General features: G+C 37.6%; 1 protein-coding gene across 6 annotated transcripts in view; it reads right to left on the reverse strand.

The window, feature by feature from the left end:
* LOC129517310 (cyclic AMP-dependent transcription factor ATF-7) overlaps positions 1-20,664 on the reverse strand; it is a 95,083-nt gene that overhangs the window by 62,398 nt on the left and 12,021 nt on the right. For 4 of the 6 annotated variants that reach the window (XM_055337030.1, XM_055337031.1, XM_055337034.1 and 1 more), the window contains exon 2: positions 11,045-11,113. In XM_055337030.1, coding sequence (XP_055193005.1) covers positions 11,045-11,092 — 48 coding nt within the window. In that variant the 5' untranslated portion in view covers positions 11,093-11,113. Of the gene's footprint in view, positions 1-11,044; positions 11,114-18,995; positions 19,065-19,385; positions 19,407-20,664 lie in introns of those variants that run through there. The other 2 variants (XM_055337035.1, XM_055337033.1) reach the window with 2 other exon arrangements.

Consider the following 20,664-nt stretch of genomic DNA (forward strand, 5'->3'; position numbering starts at 1 on the left):
GCCAAATGCCTAGATCAGTAATAAACTGTAGCCAGGACTTACTTAACTGATTGCACTGGGACCATTTACCGAAAAACTACTACTTATTCTTTTTTCCCTATGCTAGATGGGCATACTTACATGTATAGGGAGAACAGTAAGAAACCAATTTAGTCTAGTAGTTAAGAGTACTAGTCTGGAATATATCTGGGTTTGTATTATAGCTCCATCACAAAGTACTGTGTGGGCTTGTACAAGTTATTCAGTCTCTGTGAGCCTTAGTTTTCTCCTCTGTACAATAGGGATAATACTATATCCTCCCTCAGGGGACTTTTAGGATTAAATATCTATAAAGCACTTTTGTACAGTACGTAAGAGCTCAGTTAGCTGTTGTATTACTGCTGTTGCTGTTATTATTACATTAGTAAAGTTAAACAATTTTCTTTGTATTTTGCCCTCTCCTATTCCCTCCATATGATCCTTGGGTGGAATATAATTTTCCACATTATATAAACATAACGTATCCTCCAAGTTGTGTATATATGTATATATACCTGAGCTGTTGGTTTACACTAATTGATATTAATCCTGAACATCATGTTACAGAGTCTTCCCTAGGCTAATGCCCATTTTACCACAGAGTCAATTCAGCTCAACAAGTAGGGAAACTAAATTAGCATTGAGACGAAGACTAGAGCCAAGTATAGAAGGTGAAGAGTTGCTATCTCTATGAAAAGAGATCTTACCCAATACCAGGGAGTAAGAATTCTTAGATAGGAAGCTTGAAATCCAGAATGAGAGAAATCAGTTCACTCTCCTTCTCTCACATGTTATCAATATAAACTTTCCAGAGAAGGAAAAGGAGGTAATGTCTCTCTTCCTATACAAAGAGAATTAAGCTGCTTCTAGTGTTCTGTTTTTTTTTTTTTTTAAGATTTTATTTATTTATTCATGAGAAACAGAGAAAGAGGCAGAGACACAGGCAGAGAGAGAAGCAGGCTCTCCGCAGGAGCCCTATGTGGGACTCGATCCCGGGACTCCAGGATCACACCCTAAATCAAAGGCAGATGCTCAACCGCTGAGCCACCCAGGTGTCCCTGTTCTGTTTATCTTTGACATCCTCATAAGCTGCCAAGTCTCCTTCGCTCAGGAACCATTCCACCTAAACCAGTCATCTACTATCCCCTAACCCAAATACAAACTTCTGCTCCTTTATGTAGCCAATATTACAACTGTGGTTAAGCTGATTCATACTAAAGCGTGAATGACAGCGCCCATACTTTTCTAATAACTTATTAGTTTACATGGATCTTTAACTAATGTAGAAGTACAGAGGATTACTTTTAGATAAGCAATCTTTCTTATTTACCTTTACATTGCAATGATTTTTTTCAGTGACATATAAGGCTGCCCATGGGAGGAATGGAAAGGATACTTTATTGTACTCGACCTCATCAAAGGAAAAGGGATTATGGACTCTACTTCTTGCTTTGCTCAGCCCTAATACCTTGACACCCCAGATACAGCCTATTCAATATTCATCCTACCCTTGCTCTCAACACCTAGTAACACCTAGAACCAGTAAAGCTGTCACTAGGCAAGCCAAATCTTTTAACATCAGAGAGACTCCCAGAAGAGAAGAAAAGCAGCCACCCTAATCTCTCTGGAGAGATTCTTGGGACTTTTAGAGAGACCCTGGAGCTGTGACCTCACAGGTTTAATTTTCTCTCCCCCATTTCTCCAGCTATTCCTAATCACATGGTTATATGCTCACAACTTTAAAGAATTAAAGGACTGCATGATTCTAACTATACGACATTCTGGAAAAGGCAAAACTATGTAGACAGTAAAAAGATCAGTGGTGGGGCACCTGGGTGGCTCAGAAGGTTAAGCATTTGGCTTTTGACTTAGGCTCAGATCATGACCTCAGGGCTGTGAGATCCAGTCTCACATAGGGCTCCATGCTCAGCAGGGAGTATGCTTGGGATTCTCTTTCTCTCTCTGCCCCTACTCCTAATCTCGTGCATATGCACATGTGTGTGCACACATTTTCTTTTTTTCTTTCAAATAAATCTTAAAAAATATTTTTTAAAAAGATCAGTGGTTACCAAGGGTTGGGGATAGGAGTAAGGATGAATAAGTGGAACACAGGGGATATTTTAGGGCAGTGACACTATTCCATGATACTATAATGGTGGGTACATGTTATTACACATTTGTTAAAATCCATAGAATATATAACACAAAGACCAAACCCTAATGTAGATTATGGACTTCAGTTAATATTAGTGTATCAATACTGGCTCATCAGTTGTAACAAATGCACCACACTAACATAAGATAGAGTAGCAGGGGAGAATAAGGAGGGTATATGGGAACTCTCAGTACTTTCTATTCAAATTTTAAGTGTAAAACTGATGTAAAGAATAAAATCTACTTTTGTTTAATTAGAGGAAACACTGGTTAATGATTCCCACCAGGTACAATGACTAATAGAAGCCAAGATAAGCTATACAAAAAGTAGGCAAAAAGTTAAAAATTAGACTATAGCACTTGATCACAAACTAGACAGGATGATAACTAAAGACAAGGAAAGAGGCTTAAGGAAATGAGGAAGGAGAAAGAGACAACTTTCATATCATTTTTATAGTGACTGATGTGCAAAAAAACTAAAGCAAATGTTATGTCTCAGAGAAAGAGAAGAGAAACCAAGCTTACAAGGGGTACTGAGATACTTGGCAGAAAAATTACCACTATTAAGCCTCTGGCATACTTAGAAGTGTCACCCTGACACCTCTCCCTGTGGCTAAGAAATCAGAGCTTGTCACTGTAACCAAGTCTGCAACCTACGCTGGTGCCAATCTTTATGGTAAATTGAGGCATTCTTCAGGAAAATCAAGGGATAATTGCCCAGTATCAAAAGGAGATCTGACCCTTGGGAGGAGAAAGGAGGCGTTCCTTTTGCCACAGGATGATTCTCTCTGGAATAACATAAATGGTTCTTCAGGAGACTATGTCTTTGATAAGCTGAGCTGCAACTCTGACAGCCAATCTGCTGAATGCCGAACAGAGCACTCAGCTTTCCACAATGACTCAAAAGGACACGGCAAAGCTGCAGATTTATTCTGCTGACTTTCCCTGCAGAGCTACTCAAGTTTTTCAAAGGCAAAAAGGAAGAACTCCTTCCTTCAACCCAGGGAACTGCAAATTCCACCTGGGATCTAAAGACAGAACTATGTTTGCTCAGAATCTGACATCATCGATGTGAACAAGGAGATTTAAAAGCTGGAATGATGGCTGGCAATTTTAGTCTTTAGAGCAGAAGTTGGTTCGGCTCTTCAATCTGCCAGCAGAATCAGCAGCCACACAGGGCACATGGTATGCCAGATTGGGAATGGGCTAATTTCAAAATTCATTCTCATTCTCTGTACTTTCACGTGGCAATTGCAAATAGTCCAGATTCTTATCAAAGCACAATCTTAGGTGGTGTATTTCACTGCACAAAGAAATTTCAAAGTAAAAACACAAAGGCACTATTACAAAGAAATAAACCCCAAAGCTTCCATTTTTCTCTCCGCAATGTTTTCCTTCTTGAAATCTTATCCTTAACCTGATAATTTGAGGAATTTAAAAAGCAAAATCTATCATAAACTATTAATAGCAGCATTTTCCCCTCACAATTTGTATGTCATTTCTTCAAGATGAGATTTTGAAAGAGAAAAGCTTTCTACATATCCTAAGTCGAAAGTAACAGCCCTGTGCTACGATTTATAGGACAGTCCCTCTATGCTTAAATAGATTCAATTCTCAACAGACAAAAGAAAAACTAGGCTTGAGAATTAAGATATGCAATTTCTGTTTGAAACTTTTTTCATCCATGACAAAGATTTTAAAACACTAAAATTTAGAGGTAATTAGTTCTGTTTTGATTTTTTTTAAATATGCATTGCTGTACTGAGTAAGTACCCTGGAATAGGAACTAGAGCCAAGGGCAGTAGTAATAGCAAAATATAGCATAAAAAATTATAAGCAGAAAATCAGAATAAGAATTTTCCCCAAAAAACAAAATATATAACCCCTTTTACAAAAACAAATGAGGGATCCCTGGGTGGCGCAGCGGTTTGGCGCCTGCCTTTGGCCCAGGGCGCGATCCTGGAGACCCGGGATCGAATCCCATATCGGGCTCCCGGTGCATGGAGCCTGCTTCTCCCTCTGCCTGTGTCTCTGCCTCTCTCTCTCTGTGACTATCATAAAATAAAAATAAAATTAAAAAAAAAAAAAAAACAAAACAAATGAAAAGAGGACAAAAATAAAGACATTTTGCTTTATAAATAACACGGGCAAACAATAAATATCTTAAAATTTTAGATATAACCAAAAGTCTAAAAATTTGGCTGTTTACTAACATTATTACGACTGCAACTCTTTCAAAGGCCTTTATCATTTGGTTATAAAGACTCAGTTAATATCAAAACTTGGCTCTTTCCTAACTCCAAATGAAGGGGCTTCTCTTGTACTGTAAATTTAGTTTAAAAAGAACACTGTGTTTTAATATAAGTCACTGGCATATGGTTAGAAAGCTTAAGTTTGTCCGGTTACATCCTTTGAGCAGAACATTGAAGATCTCTGCCTCTCTTATGAAAGAGCTTCCAGAGAGCATCTCTCACACCTTGCTCATAATGCACAATTTATCGGCATTTTGTTTCCTTTCGAAATGGCCGGGAGGGAAGAAGAGCTCCACAGCCACTGTGTGTGGTTAGTAATGGCGCTTTTACTTGTCATTGTACAAAGCCTGTTAAATATTTACAACACAGACAGCAATATCTAGTCCTAAACACCCAGTTGTGAGTTTGAATTTTTTGAGAAATAAATCTATGACAAGTTTTCCCCAGCAAAACGCCAGAAGACTTTACTAACAGCTTCAAGAGACCCAGCGGGTCCAGAGGAGCAGTTATAGGCCATCTGGTGATTACTTATTATTATTTATACAGCACTGTAGATGTACACACAGATGTGTTATGAATCCACATACAGAGCAGGCCCTAACAAGGGCTTCAGACAAAATGTGACTGCTGAGCAAGTCAATCTGCATTAAAGAAACATGCTAACCAGAAAGAGGGAACACACTGGCTATTCTTCAATCTGCCGCATTAGCTGGAAGAGTATTTGATTAAAAAAAAAAAAAGATGAATTCTATATAATGACGACAGTACCTTGTAAGTTAACAACCTAGCTATATGTGGTTTTGCAGGGGTGGCAACAGAGGACTAACGAAGGACAGGGCTCTCAGATACAGAAGGTACTTTATTAACTCGGCAGTTTATAAAAGAAGAGACTAGGAAACAGCCTCTCTCCTGAGTTTGGAAGAACTGAGATACAAAGATACAGGATTTTTTTTTTTTTTTTTCCTGCCAGGAATGCTCTGAGAACAGTTTCTGGGCTCCCATTCCAAATATTAAGTCATACCCAAGGAAAACAAGAGTGAATAACTGAAAAATTTCATCTTAATTTCTCGGGTATAGCTCTAATTAGGTTCATACAGGCTCCCCTGATCCCCACCCCCATCCCCAGCAGACTGCAGCAGGGATGCTTTTAATCTACTATGTTCTTAGTAATATAAATAATAACTGTAACATGAAAAACTAAAATCACCAACCACATGTTTTTAAGGGCAAGTGTCAAGAGTGCCAAATCGGACATTAAAAACGGATTTAATTCCTTGCTCTTAATACATTTACATTTTTTAAAAATCTTAGTCTCAATTTTGTCTACATGATGCATAACGGTGGTCTACTTCCATCACAAGGGTTCGTAAAACCACAGCATACTCAGAATGGACTGAAAGTTATTGCAAAATCAACATATTATTACAAAAAACAAGGTTAGCATTTGGCCTAATTGTGTATAATGCTGTGTATTTTCAGCTGCCTGACAGCATGCAGGCACTCTTACCAGATGGGAACTGGATGAATTATTGAATGAAATATGAATTATTAAATAAAAATTTGAATTTTTTTAAACTCTTGGCAGGGGGTGAGGAAGAAAGGCTTATTTGTTTGCCTGAAATTGCCCTCACCTGTCGAAGCATGTAAAGATGGTATATACCACCATAAATGGCATTTATTTACCTATCAGAACCATTTCTTCCCTTGTAATTCTCCGATTCAAGATGTTTTCCTGACATAAAGAATTAGTAATCAGCACCAGCCCATTCTACCTTCTTTTTCTTTTGTGCCAATGCCAGGTAATAGGGAAACTTGCCAAAGGGTAGAATTAAAAATCTAGAGTCCCATAGTACCTGTATGGCCCACTTAAAGGGAGGCCTGGGATAACAGAAAAAAAAAAAAATCTCTATAGATTTGTGTTACATAGACAATAAAACATATACCTTTGTAGCATGCCAGCATTCAACCAATCATAGAAGCTATTTGTTGCCTCATATATTACAAAGCAATAGAGATTTAAGGGATAATGTTCATGGAGGCAGAGGATACGAAGCAATAAACAGCACTGGAGGTTGGTTAAATGCCAAGTGAAGCCAGGACTACAGCACCATAAACATTATTCCTATTATATGACAAGATAAGGAGGTACAAGAAGCTGCCCTCAATCCCACCACAACTAGGGCTCTCCTGATATTCCTGGCCTTAGAAAGGGAAAGCAGGCCCTGGAGGTCTATGAGCTAGTTACACGTTTCCTGTCTTGGTTAGGTATGAACAAACCCTCAACCTGGACCTATATGTCCTCTGGGAGAACAAAAGATCTGGTAATAGATAGCCTTAGGGGGGAAAAGAATAACAGCCCCTCGGGTCACACTGAACAGAGAACAATCAAAGGACTTTTCCTTACAGGGACAGAGTTGATACAGAGGTGGTTATGACAGAAATCTTCCTCAGTGGCTAATAATGGGATGATACTGTCCATTAGAAGTATCTCCTCAGAGGAAATGTGTTCCCGTTCTTAAAGAAATAAGACATTCTAAGTAATAAGCTTCTATGATCAGCTTCTATACAAAGACTCCGTTATGGTAACCGGAAGGACTACTTATAATCTGCATAATCTGTACTGCAAAACAGTGTCATATTCCCAAGAGGGTGGTATAGGAATATGGAATTTGTTGACTCCTAGTAATAAAAACTGGGGAAAAAAGCATCCAAAGGATAAGTTGTCTAACTACATTTATAAATTCAAGATTACTGTCAGAAACACAGTACAGTTGACCTTTGAACAACACAGGTTTGAATTGCACAGGTCCACCTATATGTGGATTTTTTTCTCTTCCTTAGAATTTTCTTAACATTTTCTTTTCTCTGGCTTACTCCATTCTGAGAATATAGTATATAGTGCATATAACATACAAAATGTGGGTTAATCAATTGTTCATGTTAACTGATAAGGTTTCAGGTCAACAGTAGACTATTAGTAATTAAGTTTTTGAGGGGTCAAAATTATATGCAGATTTTTAACTCCCCCAGGTGCTAACCTCTGCATTGTTCAAGAGTCAACTGTAGTTTTTCTTTCTTCCACATACAATAGAATAACTTAATGATCCACCTTTGAGTAAAACTGTTCCCAAAGCATCAAAAACTTAAAAGACTACCTAAATTCAGCACCAAACTATACTTCTACTATTTTATAACACAGAAGAAAAGCCATTTTACAGTCACAATGGTTTTAATTAGATGTTATCTTATAAACATTTCAAAAACCCAAACCACTCAAATTCAACCCAAACCTTTGCCACGGGGTATCTGGGGTACTGTTGCCTTAACAACACTAATCCATTCTCTGGAGGCAGCTCTATTAACTATTCCTGCTACCACATTCCATTGAGAGGTATTAGCATGAATATTGCTTTCCCTAAGTTCCTCTTCATGAGAGTGATGAGGCCTCAAGAGAAACAGGTTCTTAACAGGAGAATAGGGATGAAAGGGCTCAAAACACCCTATCATCTGTCTTTTCAGATAAGAATGCAGAGAATACAACCTTCAGCAGCCATCTTTCTTTTAAAAAAGTGCATGCAGCATATTTAGAATTCAGCTGTGTCACATCAGACTTACTGTTGGGAAGTGGATCATGAACAGAATCCAAAAATAACAGCCATTAAAGACCTAGCAACCAAAACATGTTTACGTATCCATTGAAAGCCCGGTGGTTTTGATTATATGGTGGAGAGCATAATCCACTAGTCTATTTTAGGTGAATTTTCCTTTCACCTTCCCTTAATATTAAGGCATAAGATGATTTCTGAGTTTAGGGGGTACACAGCGTAAAGTCTGGGCAGAGAACAGATATCGAACGTAAGATTCCTACAATTTTTGTTGGTTGGTTTTTTTAAGGATCAGTCTCTTGAATTATAATTTGCTTTCATTCCTTCTTCCTCTAAGTGGTAGAAACCACTAATTTTTGAGGGTTCTATGGCAGTAAGTTCTTTTTTTTTTTTTTTTATGGCAGTAAGTTCTAAACCATGTCTTGTAAAAGTGATCATGGTTCTTATTACCACTCCTGGGATTTACACAGTCCTTTTTTTTTTTTTAATTATTCTACCATTTCTGGAATAAAAAATTTGAATCAATGACAGTGGATTATAAATAGCTTGAAGGCCTCAAGTGGCTCCCGGATGAAACCATTTTTAAGGGATATAAGGAAGCTGGATGACAAGCCAAGGGTAGTTCGCTTTCCCAAATTTATCTTCTCTGCCAGATTTCCACTATTTCATATGATAGAAAGCAATCACAGTAAAGTAAATCTTGCAGAGATCCTACTTGAGAGTTAATTGTTACTAGATATTGGGAGAAACTTGTTAAGAGATTATATAACTAAAGAACTACAATTTTGCCCAACCATAAAGTTCTGACATACAAAGGAGGTAAAGGGATAGATCATGCTCAAAGCCTTAAACTATAGCTTTCTATCCTTTTCTATGAAACAAGTAACTTGAATCCAAAAGAAGGTAGCAACCTCTCTTAGTTCTATATATCCACTAAGAGGGGGGAAAAAGCCTTCAGGACCTACACTAGAGGTTATAATGAATCTTAACAACCAAAATACCAGCAAACAATTCAGAAATGAGAGGAAGAAGTAGGGGAAGGAAAAGGCTTATGATAAACAGTATCCAACAATGTAAAAAGTCCCTAGTATTTTTACCACCTCTAGTCCCAAAAATGCAAAACAAAAAGAAACAAATACAAAACCCTCTGGATCTCACAAGTTTCAGTGAAAACTACTCTTTTCTGATGAGTCGGTCCGAAGAAACCTATTTATACCTTTCTTCCTTGGGAGCTTAAGAGATGCTTTTCCAGTGTATTCCTTTACTTTTAAAATCCTTTCTAGTTTCGTCCTTGTCTAAGTGGTTTTAAGCATAAAACATAGAAGAGGGGCAGTGAGAAGCTTAAACAATAAGAAAAATAAATTTAAGTACGAGAAAAATCTTTTCACCAATAATGCAGTCTTTTATTTTATTTTTTTAAAAAGATTTTGTTTATCTATTCATGAGAGACACAGAGAGAGAGGGAGAGGCAGAGGGAGAAGCAGGCTCCACGCAGGGAGCCCGATGTAGGACTTGATCCTACTTGGGTCTCTAGGATCATGCCCTGGGCTGAAGGCAGGCGCTAAACCACTGAGCCACCCAGGGATCCCCCAATAATGTCGTCTTTTAAAGGGAGGTAAGTGAAAGGGGTCCCAGGTATCAGTGATGGAAATCACAGTAAATACTATTATCAACAAATCCACATACAAAAATTTAGAGGGATCATGTTTGGTTATGTATTCTAATACAGCTGTCTGAAAAGTGAAACAAAAACAAAGTTAACAAAAAAAAAAAAAAAGTTAACCTAATTTCCCAAGTGGCTTCTATTGTAAAAGAATAAAATACAAATCATGTTGGAGAAAACATACAGTCAACAATAAAGTTGAAAACTCTGACAAGGAAGGAAATATACCCTATGATGCTGAATACTTCAGAATGCAATGGCTTTTTTAATCTTTTCTGAATTTTTCAGCTTTTACTGGAACTTGGAATCCTCCTTCTGCCTATCTCTTGTCACTACCCTCATCTCATTGACCTCTCAAATTCCAATTCTTAGGAAATCTCTGGAACTTAACTCTTCTTTCTACGGAAGTATTTACAATGTTTAATAGAACTAGTCTGCAATCTCACATACTACCAGTAAGTGTCACTGGGGAGTCACATGGCATATTCCTAACTGAACAGAAATTCAACCCTTCAAGTTCCATAAAATCAATTCATGAAGGCTGATAAAACTTCCTTTGTATTCCTTTCTTCATCCTTTGTGGAACATGGCAGTAGAGGAGGGTTTAGGAAAAAGAGTTAAGAAGGTGCAAAATTGGGGGAAGGGGGATAAAAAGGCAGTTTCAGCAAAATTACTTGATTAAAAAAGCATATAATAAAAAATATCTGACACATAATGTACACATATGCAAATAATAATATGGCAGCTAACACACAGACCAAGGCATTTCATGGCATCAGAGAGGGAAGATGGCTGAGAATCTTGTACTTTCTATATTGCTGTGAGATCTCAGGTTCTATGTCGGATTTGTATTTCCTACTTAGACAAGATATTTGCCTTAGCTACCAACAATGAATTGGTCCAAAGAAACTTTTTTTTCTTATTTAAAAAAAATCCATTAGACTCCAGCAAATTGGGGTTCATGATGCACAGGGTACATTCTCAGCTGCCTACTCTAAATATGTTAAGCAGACTTTTATATCCACAAAGGCTGAGGAAAAGATATTTCTAAACTTGTTTTATATTTAGATGGATAGCTTTAGAAAGGAGGAGAGAGCAACATGTATTCCTCAACACTGTGTGTTGGGAAACAAACACCAGTAGAATAACAATATGAAAGAGAGCAAGGCAGATTTCATTACGGTAGAGTGCCTACACTTCCTCATAACATGGATTTACACACTGCAAATCCTCTGATCTGATTACCTCCAGTGATCACGTAAAATACCGGCTTTAAACTCTTTGCCTTAGTGATAAAACAGCCACTTTGATTCACAACGAGACATTCACAATAAAGTATATTGTAAACGTACCTGTCCACAGCCCGGGGCATTGCACACAAACGGTCTGTCGTCTCCCATATTTCATATAGCAGAGCGGAGCTGAGGAGGGGGAGGCAGGGGGAAAAGTTATGTTAAATACGCTGGAGTTTAAAAAAAAAAAAAGTGCTTCAAAAATATCAAGCCTAGAAACAGGTGTTCCAAGAATGCTGTCTATCAAAGCTATAAACATAGGCTACTTTGGGGAGACCCATTAGACAGGTGGCATATGATCTATTGTGCCTCAACTGAAACTTTTAATTAGAAAAACTGAGACCTAAATAGTCAAGGAATTTCAAACCTTTTGCTAGATTTTCCCTCTTTCTGCTACAGTATATAACATGCTCCTCTAGTCTGCTGAATTACAATCAGTGCAGTTCCCTATGTCAATAAATCCACTGAACATTCGATGCGGAAGCCATATTTCTGAACTAGAGAAGACCAAAATTTGTCATTTAATTAATTAAGGGATTATAGGAGGGGTGCTCCATTTTACAGGGCTATAATCTGACTCCCTGGTGTATAAACTACGAGACTGTTGGCAAGGGCCGTTTATCCCAGATTATTGCCAAAGAAAACAAAGCACCCATCCTATTGGGCTACACGGGAAATGATTTTCATTAATAAAAAAATAAAAATAAAAACCTTCTCTCCCCACTGGGAGCCTCCTTCTCCCCCCACCAATTGTCTGTGGCAAATGGAGAAATATCGGTGCCCTTCCCCCTCTAATTCTATTTATGGCTAGGTTTTTAAAAGCAGCAATAAAACAAATGTCGACTCTTTGGGGGTTTACTGGGTGAATATGTTCCGGCTGTTTGTGCTGCTCTCGGCCAGAGTTCTTGGGCTGCTCTGTTGCAGCCAACAGATGTGTGCTGCTGCAGGGGATAAAAGAAATGGCACTAAAAGGCATCACCATCCATCCTCTCTATTTCTCTGAAGAATTTAACAGGGCTTATACTGTTGTTGTTTTTTAATTATTGAAGCTAAACTCTTGAAATGTTGATCGAAATTCTTTGTCAAAGAACAATAATTCCAGTATGAATGTGTTGGGGAAATTTCTCACTTTCCAACTAAGAAAAAAAAAACAGAGGTAGAGATGGATAAGGATGAGAAATGCAAATCATAGTAAAAATATTCCTAAAAGAGAAATAGGGTTGGGGGTGGGGCACAAAGATAGTCCTCATGGAATAAACTCCTAAAGAATATTTTCAAACAACTTTCTACAAGAAAGAAAGGTGTATAAAAGAGTACTAACATGGGAAGATGAAAGAGGAAGAATCATAATTCGAATATGCCTAGAAACAACTTCAGAACTGTAATCAAATTCAAATTTTTATCTTGGAGATAAAGCAAAATGTCAGGTTAACTTCACTCAGGTCTGCATTAAAATAAAATGTTAAAGTACTAGACTAATTTGGTAATCAGAAAACCATGCTTAAAACTCAGAGGGTTTAAAAAAAAAAACAGAAAACAAAAACAAAAAAACTCAGAGGGTAGCTAGGTAACATCTCTCCTACTCTCTTCAGACTCACTCTGGGGTTGGAAACCAGTATTTCTCGTACTCTGTGTGATCAGTAATTCTACAACTAATCAGTGTTTAAAATTGTTGGTGTTCCATAAAATAGAAGGGGCTCCTTAGTCATCTTTCAGTGTGCTAAGAACAGGGTTTAACTATGAAGGAAACTGATGCTGCAGCATTGCTGTAATGGAAGAGAGCCTGTATGTACATAGGTGTACACAGATTTATATCACATTTAGCCAGGATAAATTGCTTCAATAAATTCTGTTCCTAGGAGAAGCCAGCTGAAGCTGATGATTGGGTACTGGGAAAATGAGAGCTTTATTCTTCTTCACACAGCCCCAGGACACGGGGGTTTTCTGGTTTGTTTGTTTTAAATACATGATGATTTTTAGCACTTTCTGGAACTATGACATAGTGCAAAAAATAAATATAAAGTAAATAACAGTAAATAAATGCAAAGACCATAGCCATTATGACTGAAAATTCAGAACATTTCTGGAAAGCAATTCATCTCTGGAAAAATTCCTAACTGCTGTGCTGGAGATAATTTTATTTCCTAGTCCCAAACTCTGCTTTCCTAATATAATCATGAAATGAGAATTTTATTTCAACAAGGTCCTGTAGCATATTTTTAACCAGGAGGTAAACTACAAGGGCTAGAGCAGACATAACATAAGGACCTGGTAGCATTCCTTCCTTTTACCTTGGTTCTGTTATTTGAGGCTAAATTCTAGTTACAGGAGGAAAAGGGTGCTTGCTGGCTGAGGAGTAGGGCAGCACTGGCGTAGGAAGTGATTAAATAAACTCTGGAATGGTTTCCCTCCAACCACAAAATTCAAAATTTAACTTGGTTTTCTTGGTTTTGTACAATCATATCACGATAAATGGCTTCCAAGTTTTATTTAACTGCATCCTTACTAGGAAATAGAAATGAAATATCATGATTTGCTAAAAGAAAACAAAAGGCAAAACCAAGTTGGGGGAAAAGTATTAAATGTATCAGAAGCATTTTCAGGGCTCTGAAACACTCTAACAATTACTAACTAGGATTTCCTGCTTCCTTCCCACTTTACTGGCTTTTTGTTTTGCCATTTTCACCAAAAGAAGGATCACAATGGGAGGAAAAAGGCCCTCTTTCTTAAATACCCACAATTATTCTGAAATCATTCCTCAGTCTCTTGCTCCTTTTCATTTCCAGCATTCTTGCTTTTTCACTTTAAAGTGACTTGTCTTTTTAAAGAATACATTACAACAATAATGATCTGTTCTCCCACTTAAAAAAAAATCCAGCTTATATCTTTTAAAATTCCCAGTGTGCTGCATCAATTGCTACACATAAGAAATGCCATTGCTTATTTCTATTTGAGACTTAAAACAAATCTCTAATGAGATAGGTCAAAATGATGCCTTCTCAAAACAAAAAACACCACATTTCTGTAGTAAAAACAGACTGAGACAAAGGTGAAATCTTGAATATAGATGCTCCCATTCACCAGAATTTAACTCACAGCCCATTTGTAACTGTACAACTTGACAAATAGATCACGTGTCTGGGCATGACACTCACGTCTGTCTGCTCCTCCATCTATCTATTCCCTAGGATGAAACTCAAGCATTTTATAGAACTAACCAATAAATGACAGGCAAAGGATACACAAATTAAGAGACATTTCCAGGAGAAGTGAGATGCTTTCAGAGGAGATCTTTTTTTTTTTTTTTCCAGAGGAGATCTTAAAACAAGAAAACAAAGATTCAGAAAAAGGCTGTCTTAGAAGCCAAGTCTACAGAGGAAAAGGCTCATGTACTGAGTCACCATAATGCATAAATGATAAAAATTACTATTTACTCAGATGAGAGAAAACTTATCTGAATGCTGGGAGAGAAGTAAAGAAAATCCAAGATATAGAGACTGATTTTTAATAACTGGGATAATTTCATAAAACCTACGTTAAATAGTTTTGTCAGAGCCAGAAGTATATCCTAAAATGGTCAATGTGCAAATAAGAAAACAGATTATCTGTGTGTGTATATGCATATTTATCTTTTTTTCTTCTTTTTTTAACAGAATGAGAAAGAATAGAATAGAATTTGGAATAAAATAATAGAACTTGGAAGCCATTTATCATGATATGATTGTACAAAACCAAGAAAACCAAGTTAAATTTTGAATTTTGTGGTTGGAGGGAAACAATTCCAGAGTTTAATCACTTCCTATGCCAGTGCTGCCCTACTCCTCAGCCAGCAAGCACTCTTTTTCTCCTGTAACTAGGTAGAAAACAGAAAATTTAGCCTCAAATAACAGAACCAAGGTAAAAGGAAGGAATCCTACCAGGTCCTTAAGTTATGTCTGCTCTAGCCTTTGTAGTTTACCTCCTGGTTGAAAATATGCTACAAGATTTTGTTGAAATAATATTCTTGTTTTGTGATTATATTATATTAGTGTTATATTAGTCTGTCACTGAGGACTACAAAGTCAGTTCTCTGGACCTAGTGGTAGTGTGTTTATTTCTTTGGTAACCAATTGCTGTTCATAAAATGGCCCAACTTTAGTAAGGAATAAAAGCCAGGTACAAACACACCCAAAGGCCTGTTCTTAGGTTCCTAATAACAAAAACCAGACACTGCTAAGTACAAAAAATGAGAAAAGCATATGCACCATTAATATCAAAGATTCATGAAAATCTAGAAGGGGTTCAGACTTGCTATCGTTCATTCATTCAAAAAACATTACCAAGAACTAAATGCCAGGCAAAGTAGACATAAAAATAAAAAGATAATAATCCTTTGCAAAACAAAAAAAAATTTTTTTTTCACTCATCTGTGTCAAAGAAAAACTAGAGCTAGGAAGTAGTTAAAGTAAAAAACAGTTGCTAGTCAGAACTATTGCAATAGGGGAAAAGAAACCTCAGTATAGAACTGGGCTCAATTCTGAATACATCATGGGTAAGTGGAAATTTATAGCCAAGGACCATGGTGGGGGTTAATGGGTGGAAAATTACTGAGTTTGAAACATCAGGAGAAGGGGGGTTTCTGACTTAAACCAACCTAACAAGATTCTTGCTAAAGACCCACCAGGATGATCAGATATAACCTGGAAGATGGTCAAAGATGAAGAACCTGATCAGATATGAAGGTGATATCAATGGTGGGGATTCTTGCTAAATCTGGATCTTACAAGAAAGTACACAGATAGGTCTAACAGAAGGTTCAGGAACCTGCCTAAAGTTTGATCAAAGAATCTTTGTCATCTGGCATGAGAGATGCCAGTAAGTGGTAAGAATGGCTTAGTTTACAAGTTCAATTAGTCAGAGATTGATCAGTGTACATATTAGATACCTTGATATTTCTTATTCTTTATGTTCATTTATCAAATTCCTTTGCTAGACAATTCCAGAATATAGGCATGAACACAAAAAAGAGGTGTTAAAAGTCTTGGTAAAAGATCTGACAACGAGGCAGCCCAGGTGGCTCAGCAGTTTAGTGCCGCCTTTGGATCAGGGCGTGATCCTGGAGACGCCGGATTGAGTCCCACCTCGGGCTCCCTGCATGGAACCTGCTTCTCCCTCGGCCTGTGTCTCTGCATTTCTCTCTCTCTCTGTATTTCTCATGAATAACTAAATAAAATCTTAAAAAATATATATCTGACAAGGACAAAGTCTGAAATTTACTTTGTGGGTCAAAAAGTAAATATAGTAAGTAAATATAGTCAGTTTTAAAATTCATCAATTCACTGGGGCACCCAGGTGGCTCAATCAATTATGCATCTGGTCTCAGCTCTGGTCTTGATATCAAGGTCATGGGTTCAAGCCCCACCTTGAGCTCCATGCTGCACATGGGGCCTACCTAAGAAAAAACCAACAACAAAAAAACCCTTAAAATTCATCAATTCGGGCAGCCCCGGTGGCTCAGTGGTTTAGCTCCACTTTTGGCTCAGGGCGTGACCCCGGGGTCCTGCGATAGAGTCCCATGTCCGGTTCCCTGCATGAAGCCTGCTTCTCCCTCTGCCTATGTCTCCACCCCCCCCCCCCCGCGAGTCTCTCATGAATAAATAAATAATCTTTAAAAAAATTCATCAATTCACTGAATACTTTATTCATTGCCTATCCCACACTCTAGGCCCCAGAATTTAACAATGAATGAGACAGATACTGTCTCTACACTTACAATGCTTACTTACACTCCAAGTAAACAAAATAATTTTAGATGAATAGCAGATAACCGCTATGAAAGAAATGAAATGGTGATGTGTTACTGGTTAGGAGCAGACTACTTTAGTTTCATGAATAAAAGGGAAATGGCTGTATTATCTGTGACTAAATAGGGAATGGGGTAGGATACAGAGATCTAGGTTAAAACTTCTGGAAGCCTTTGTTTCCTCTCATAACACAGTTGATTTTCAGTAAATACTTATTAATTTAATGTGAAGCCAGGGATCCCTGGGTGGCACAGCGGTTCAGTGCCTGCCTTTGGCCCAGGGCGCGATCCTGGAGACCCGGGATCGAATCCCACGTCGGGCTCTCGGTGCATGGAGCCTGCTTCTTCTCCCTCTGCCTATGTCTCTGCCTCTCTCTCTCTCTCACTGTGTCCTTTCATAAATAAATTTAAAAAATTAAAAAAAAATAATGTGAAGCCAATATTTAAGTAAACTGCTGAAATTCTACACTTATATTCCAGTTTTTTCAGAAAGTTGCTGGGTCCACAAAACAACTGCTATCCAGATATTTATGTATTTAGAGCTAAACATGTTTGACATATTTTTTTTTAACGATTTTATTTATTTATTCATGAGAGACATGCAGAAAGAGAGGCAGAGACACAGGAGGAGGAAGAAGCAGGCTCCCTGCAGGGAGCCTGATGCGGAACTCGATCCCAGGACTCAGGGATCATGCCCTGAGCCTAAGGCAGACGCTCAACCGATGAGCCACCCAGGCGTCCCAAAACATATTTTAACATATAAAAGAATGCAGCAGGGCAGCCCGGGTGGCTCAGCGTATTAGCGCTACCTTCAGCTCAGGGTGTGATCCTGGAGACCCATGATGGAGTCCCACATCGGGCTCCCTGCATAGAGCCTGCTTCTCCCTCTGCCTGTGTCTCTGCCTCTCTCTCTCTCAATGTCACTCATGAATGAATGAATGAATGAATGAATGAATAAATAAATAAATAAATAAATAAATAAAGCAGCAGAGGATGCCTGCCTGGCTCTGTAGGTAGAGCAGGTGACTCTTATCTCTGGGTTGGAGTTCAAACCCCACACTGGGTGTGGAGCCTACTTAAAAAAGAAAATGAAAAACTAAAATCTTAAAAAAAAAAAAAAAGAAATATTAAAAAAAAGACAGCAGAGACGCCTGGGTGGCTCAGAGGTTGAGCGTCTGTCTTCGGCTCGGAGTGTGATCCCGGGGTCCAGGATCAAGTCCCACATGGGGTTCCCTCCGAGGAGCCCACTTCTCCCTCTGCCTATGTCTCTGCCTCTCTCTGTCTCTCATGAATAAGTAAAATCTTAAAAAAAAAAAAAAAAAAAAAGAATGTAGCAGAAATTCTTATACCTTCATGTAAGATTTTTGGGAGGGGGATCCCTGGGTGGCTCAGCGGTTTAGTGTCTGCCTTTGGCCCGGGGCATGATCCTGGAGTCCCGGGATCGAATCCCACATCGGGCTCCCTGCATGGAGCCTGCTTCTTCCTCTACCTGTGTCTCTGCTTCTCTCTCATGAATAAATAAATAAAAAATCTTAAAAAAAAAAAGATTTTTGGGAGTACATATTGGAATAATCTTTCTGGAAAGCAAGCTGGAAATATATATTTACTTATTTACTTTAAAATTATTTATTTAAAATAAATAAAATCTTTTAAAAAATAAAATAAATAAAATTATTTATTTGACAGAGAGAAAGAGAGATAGAGAGAGAGCGTGCACATGTAGGGGGAAAGGCAGGCAGAGGGAGAGGGAGAAGCAGGCTCTTTGTTGAGCAAGGAGCCTGATGTGGGACTCAATCCCAGGACCCTGGAATCATGACCTGAGCCAAAAGTAGACCCTTAATCAACTGAGCCACCCAGGTGCTCCTGGCAATATTTATATTTAGTGTCTTAAAATGTTTTGTATCCTTTGAATAATCATTCTTTCTTCAGGACTTTATTCTGAGGTTAAAGCCCAAAACATGACCACTTATATACTTATATATTAAAATGTTCATCATAGTCATATTTATAACAACTAGGAAAAAAGAACAGGAATTAAATGTTTAAGAAGAATGGATCAATATAAGATACTGCCTTATAATAGACTATTTTTTAAGTTGTTAAAAATAATGTTTCTGCTATTTAATGACCTATAAAATGCTATACATTCTGTAGGGAAAAAAAGCAGGATATAAAATTGCATATGCACCATAATTCCAATCTATAAAAAAGCAAACAAAATAGGGGCACCTGGCTGGCGGTCAGTAGAACATGCAACTCTATGACTCTTGATCTCAGGGCCTAATTCAAGCCCAACGTGGGCATGGAGCATACTGAAAAGAAAAAAAAAAAAAGCATAGAAAAAGATAAGGGAATTAGCATCAAATGTTAATAATGGTTATCTCTGGGTAATGGTATTCCAGGCGATTTTGTTTTCTTCTTTGTACCTTCAGCATTTTCAAGTCTATAATGATCAGAGATTTCTTTTAAAAAATAAAAAATAATATAATGTAATCTAATAAAAAATGATCCGCATGACTCAAAAAAATGTCTATGAGTTTTAAAAAAGGGCTCACATCTGCTAGACTATTCTAAAGCACTGAACAGGGCAGCCCAGGTGGCTCAGTGGTTTAGCGCTACCTTCAGCCCCTGAGGCATGATCCTGGAGGCCCGGGATCGAGTCCCACGTAGGGCTCCCTGCATGGAGCCTGCTTCTCCCTCTGCCTGTGTCTCTGCGCCTCTCTCTCTCATGAATAAATAAATAAAATCTTAATAAAATAAAATAAAATAAAGCACTGAACAATATATTTACAAATCATACAAGGTTGTTCATTCTCTACTACAAAGTAACAGAACCAACAAGTTCAAAATGGACTACCAAAAAAATCTTTCTAAAATTATAAACTAACAGCTTCATATAGAAATAGACAAGGTGGAAACTTAAACATATCGATACACAGGGTAATCAAGCAATTCAAGATAGTTCCTCCTTTGTTACCTTCAAGGACCCATTTTCAGAATCCTGTGAATGTTCCCCAGTGAGTATTACTTATATTAAACACTTAGAAATTGTCCCAGCCATTCATCACAAAGAGAATAAAGAGAACTGAAACCAAGCTTAGCAGGTACTAAATGCCTTTCAGCGCAGCTATAAACAAGGTAAAAAATTTAGACAGGCACCCAAACAGAGCTCTATGGGCTCCATTCCTTTATGATATTAAAAAGAAAGAAATTATATACAAACAGTTCTCTTCCAAGAACATAACTTTGGATACCAAGTTTCAGACTCTAAGATAATTTAGCTGCTGCTAAGCAAAGAGTACAAACACCAAAGATCTCTACCACAGCAGTCTCAACATTTTATTCTCCACTGGATACTCAGTGTTGCTGTGATTTGCATTACATTTAGAAAATTGATTTAAGGAAAAGATGCCAATAAACATATGAACTGTGAGACTATAATGCACATTATATGAACCTCAGAAAACAAAGCAAACTCAAGTTTTTCTAGGTAGTAGATTATTTAGGAATTGAAATTTCTGTTCATAAATTCTGGGTTTGTTTTCCACTGTATTATTTAGCATAAAACAGTTTAGCATATATTATTTCACTAGTAGGTAAACCAGCTGCCCCAGAGGGATTATACAGAAAGCACATATATCACTATAATCTTAAACTAACTTGCCTTACTGTTTTATATCAGGGTTTTTGTAAAGTATTTTGCTAACAGACTGGAAAACTGAGGTAGAAAGTTATAAAAAAAAAAAAAACAGACAAAAGATGAGTCAAAAGGTTGAGGCTGGCTTGAATCCTAGTTACCTATTCTCACATGCCTCAAAGAACATTTAAAAATGGAGAGCACGTCTTTTTAGAACTCCTGAAAGTTGTATAGTAATCTACATATTATATAACTACTTCC

The sequence above is a fragment of the Nyctereutes procyonoides genome, unplaced genomic scaffold (genome assembly GCF_905146905.1).
Source record: "Nyctereutes procyonoides isolate TBG_1078 unplaced genomic scaffold, NYPRO_anot_genome, whole genome shotgun sequence".
Classification (NCBI taxonomy): Eukaryota; Metazoa; Chordata; class Mammalia; order Carnivora; family Canidae; genus Nyctereutes; species Nyctereutes procyonoides.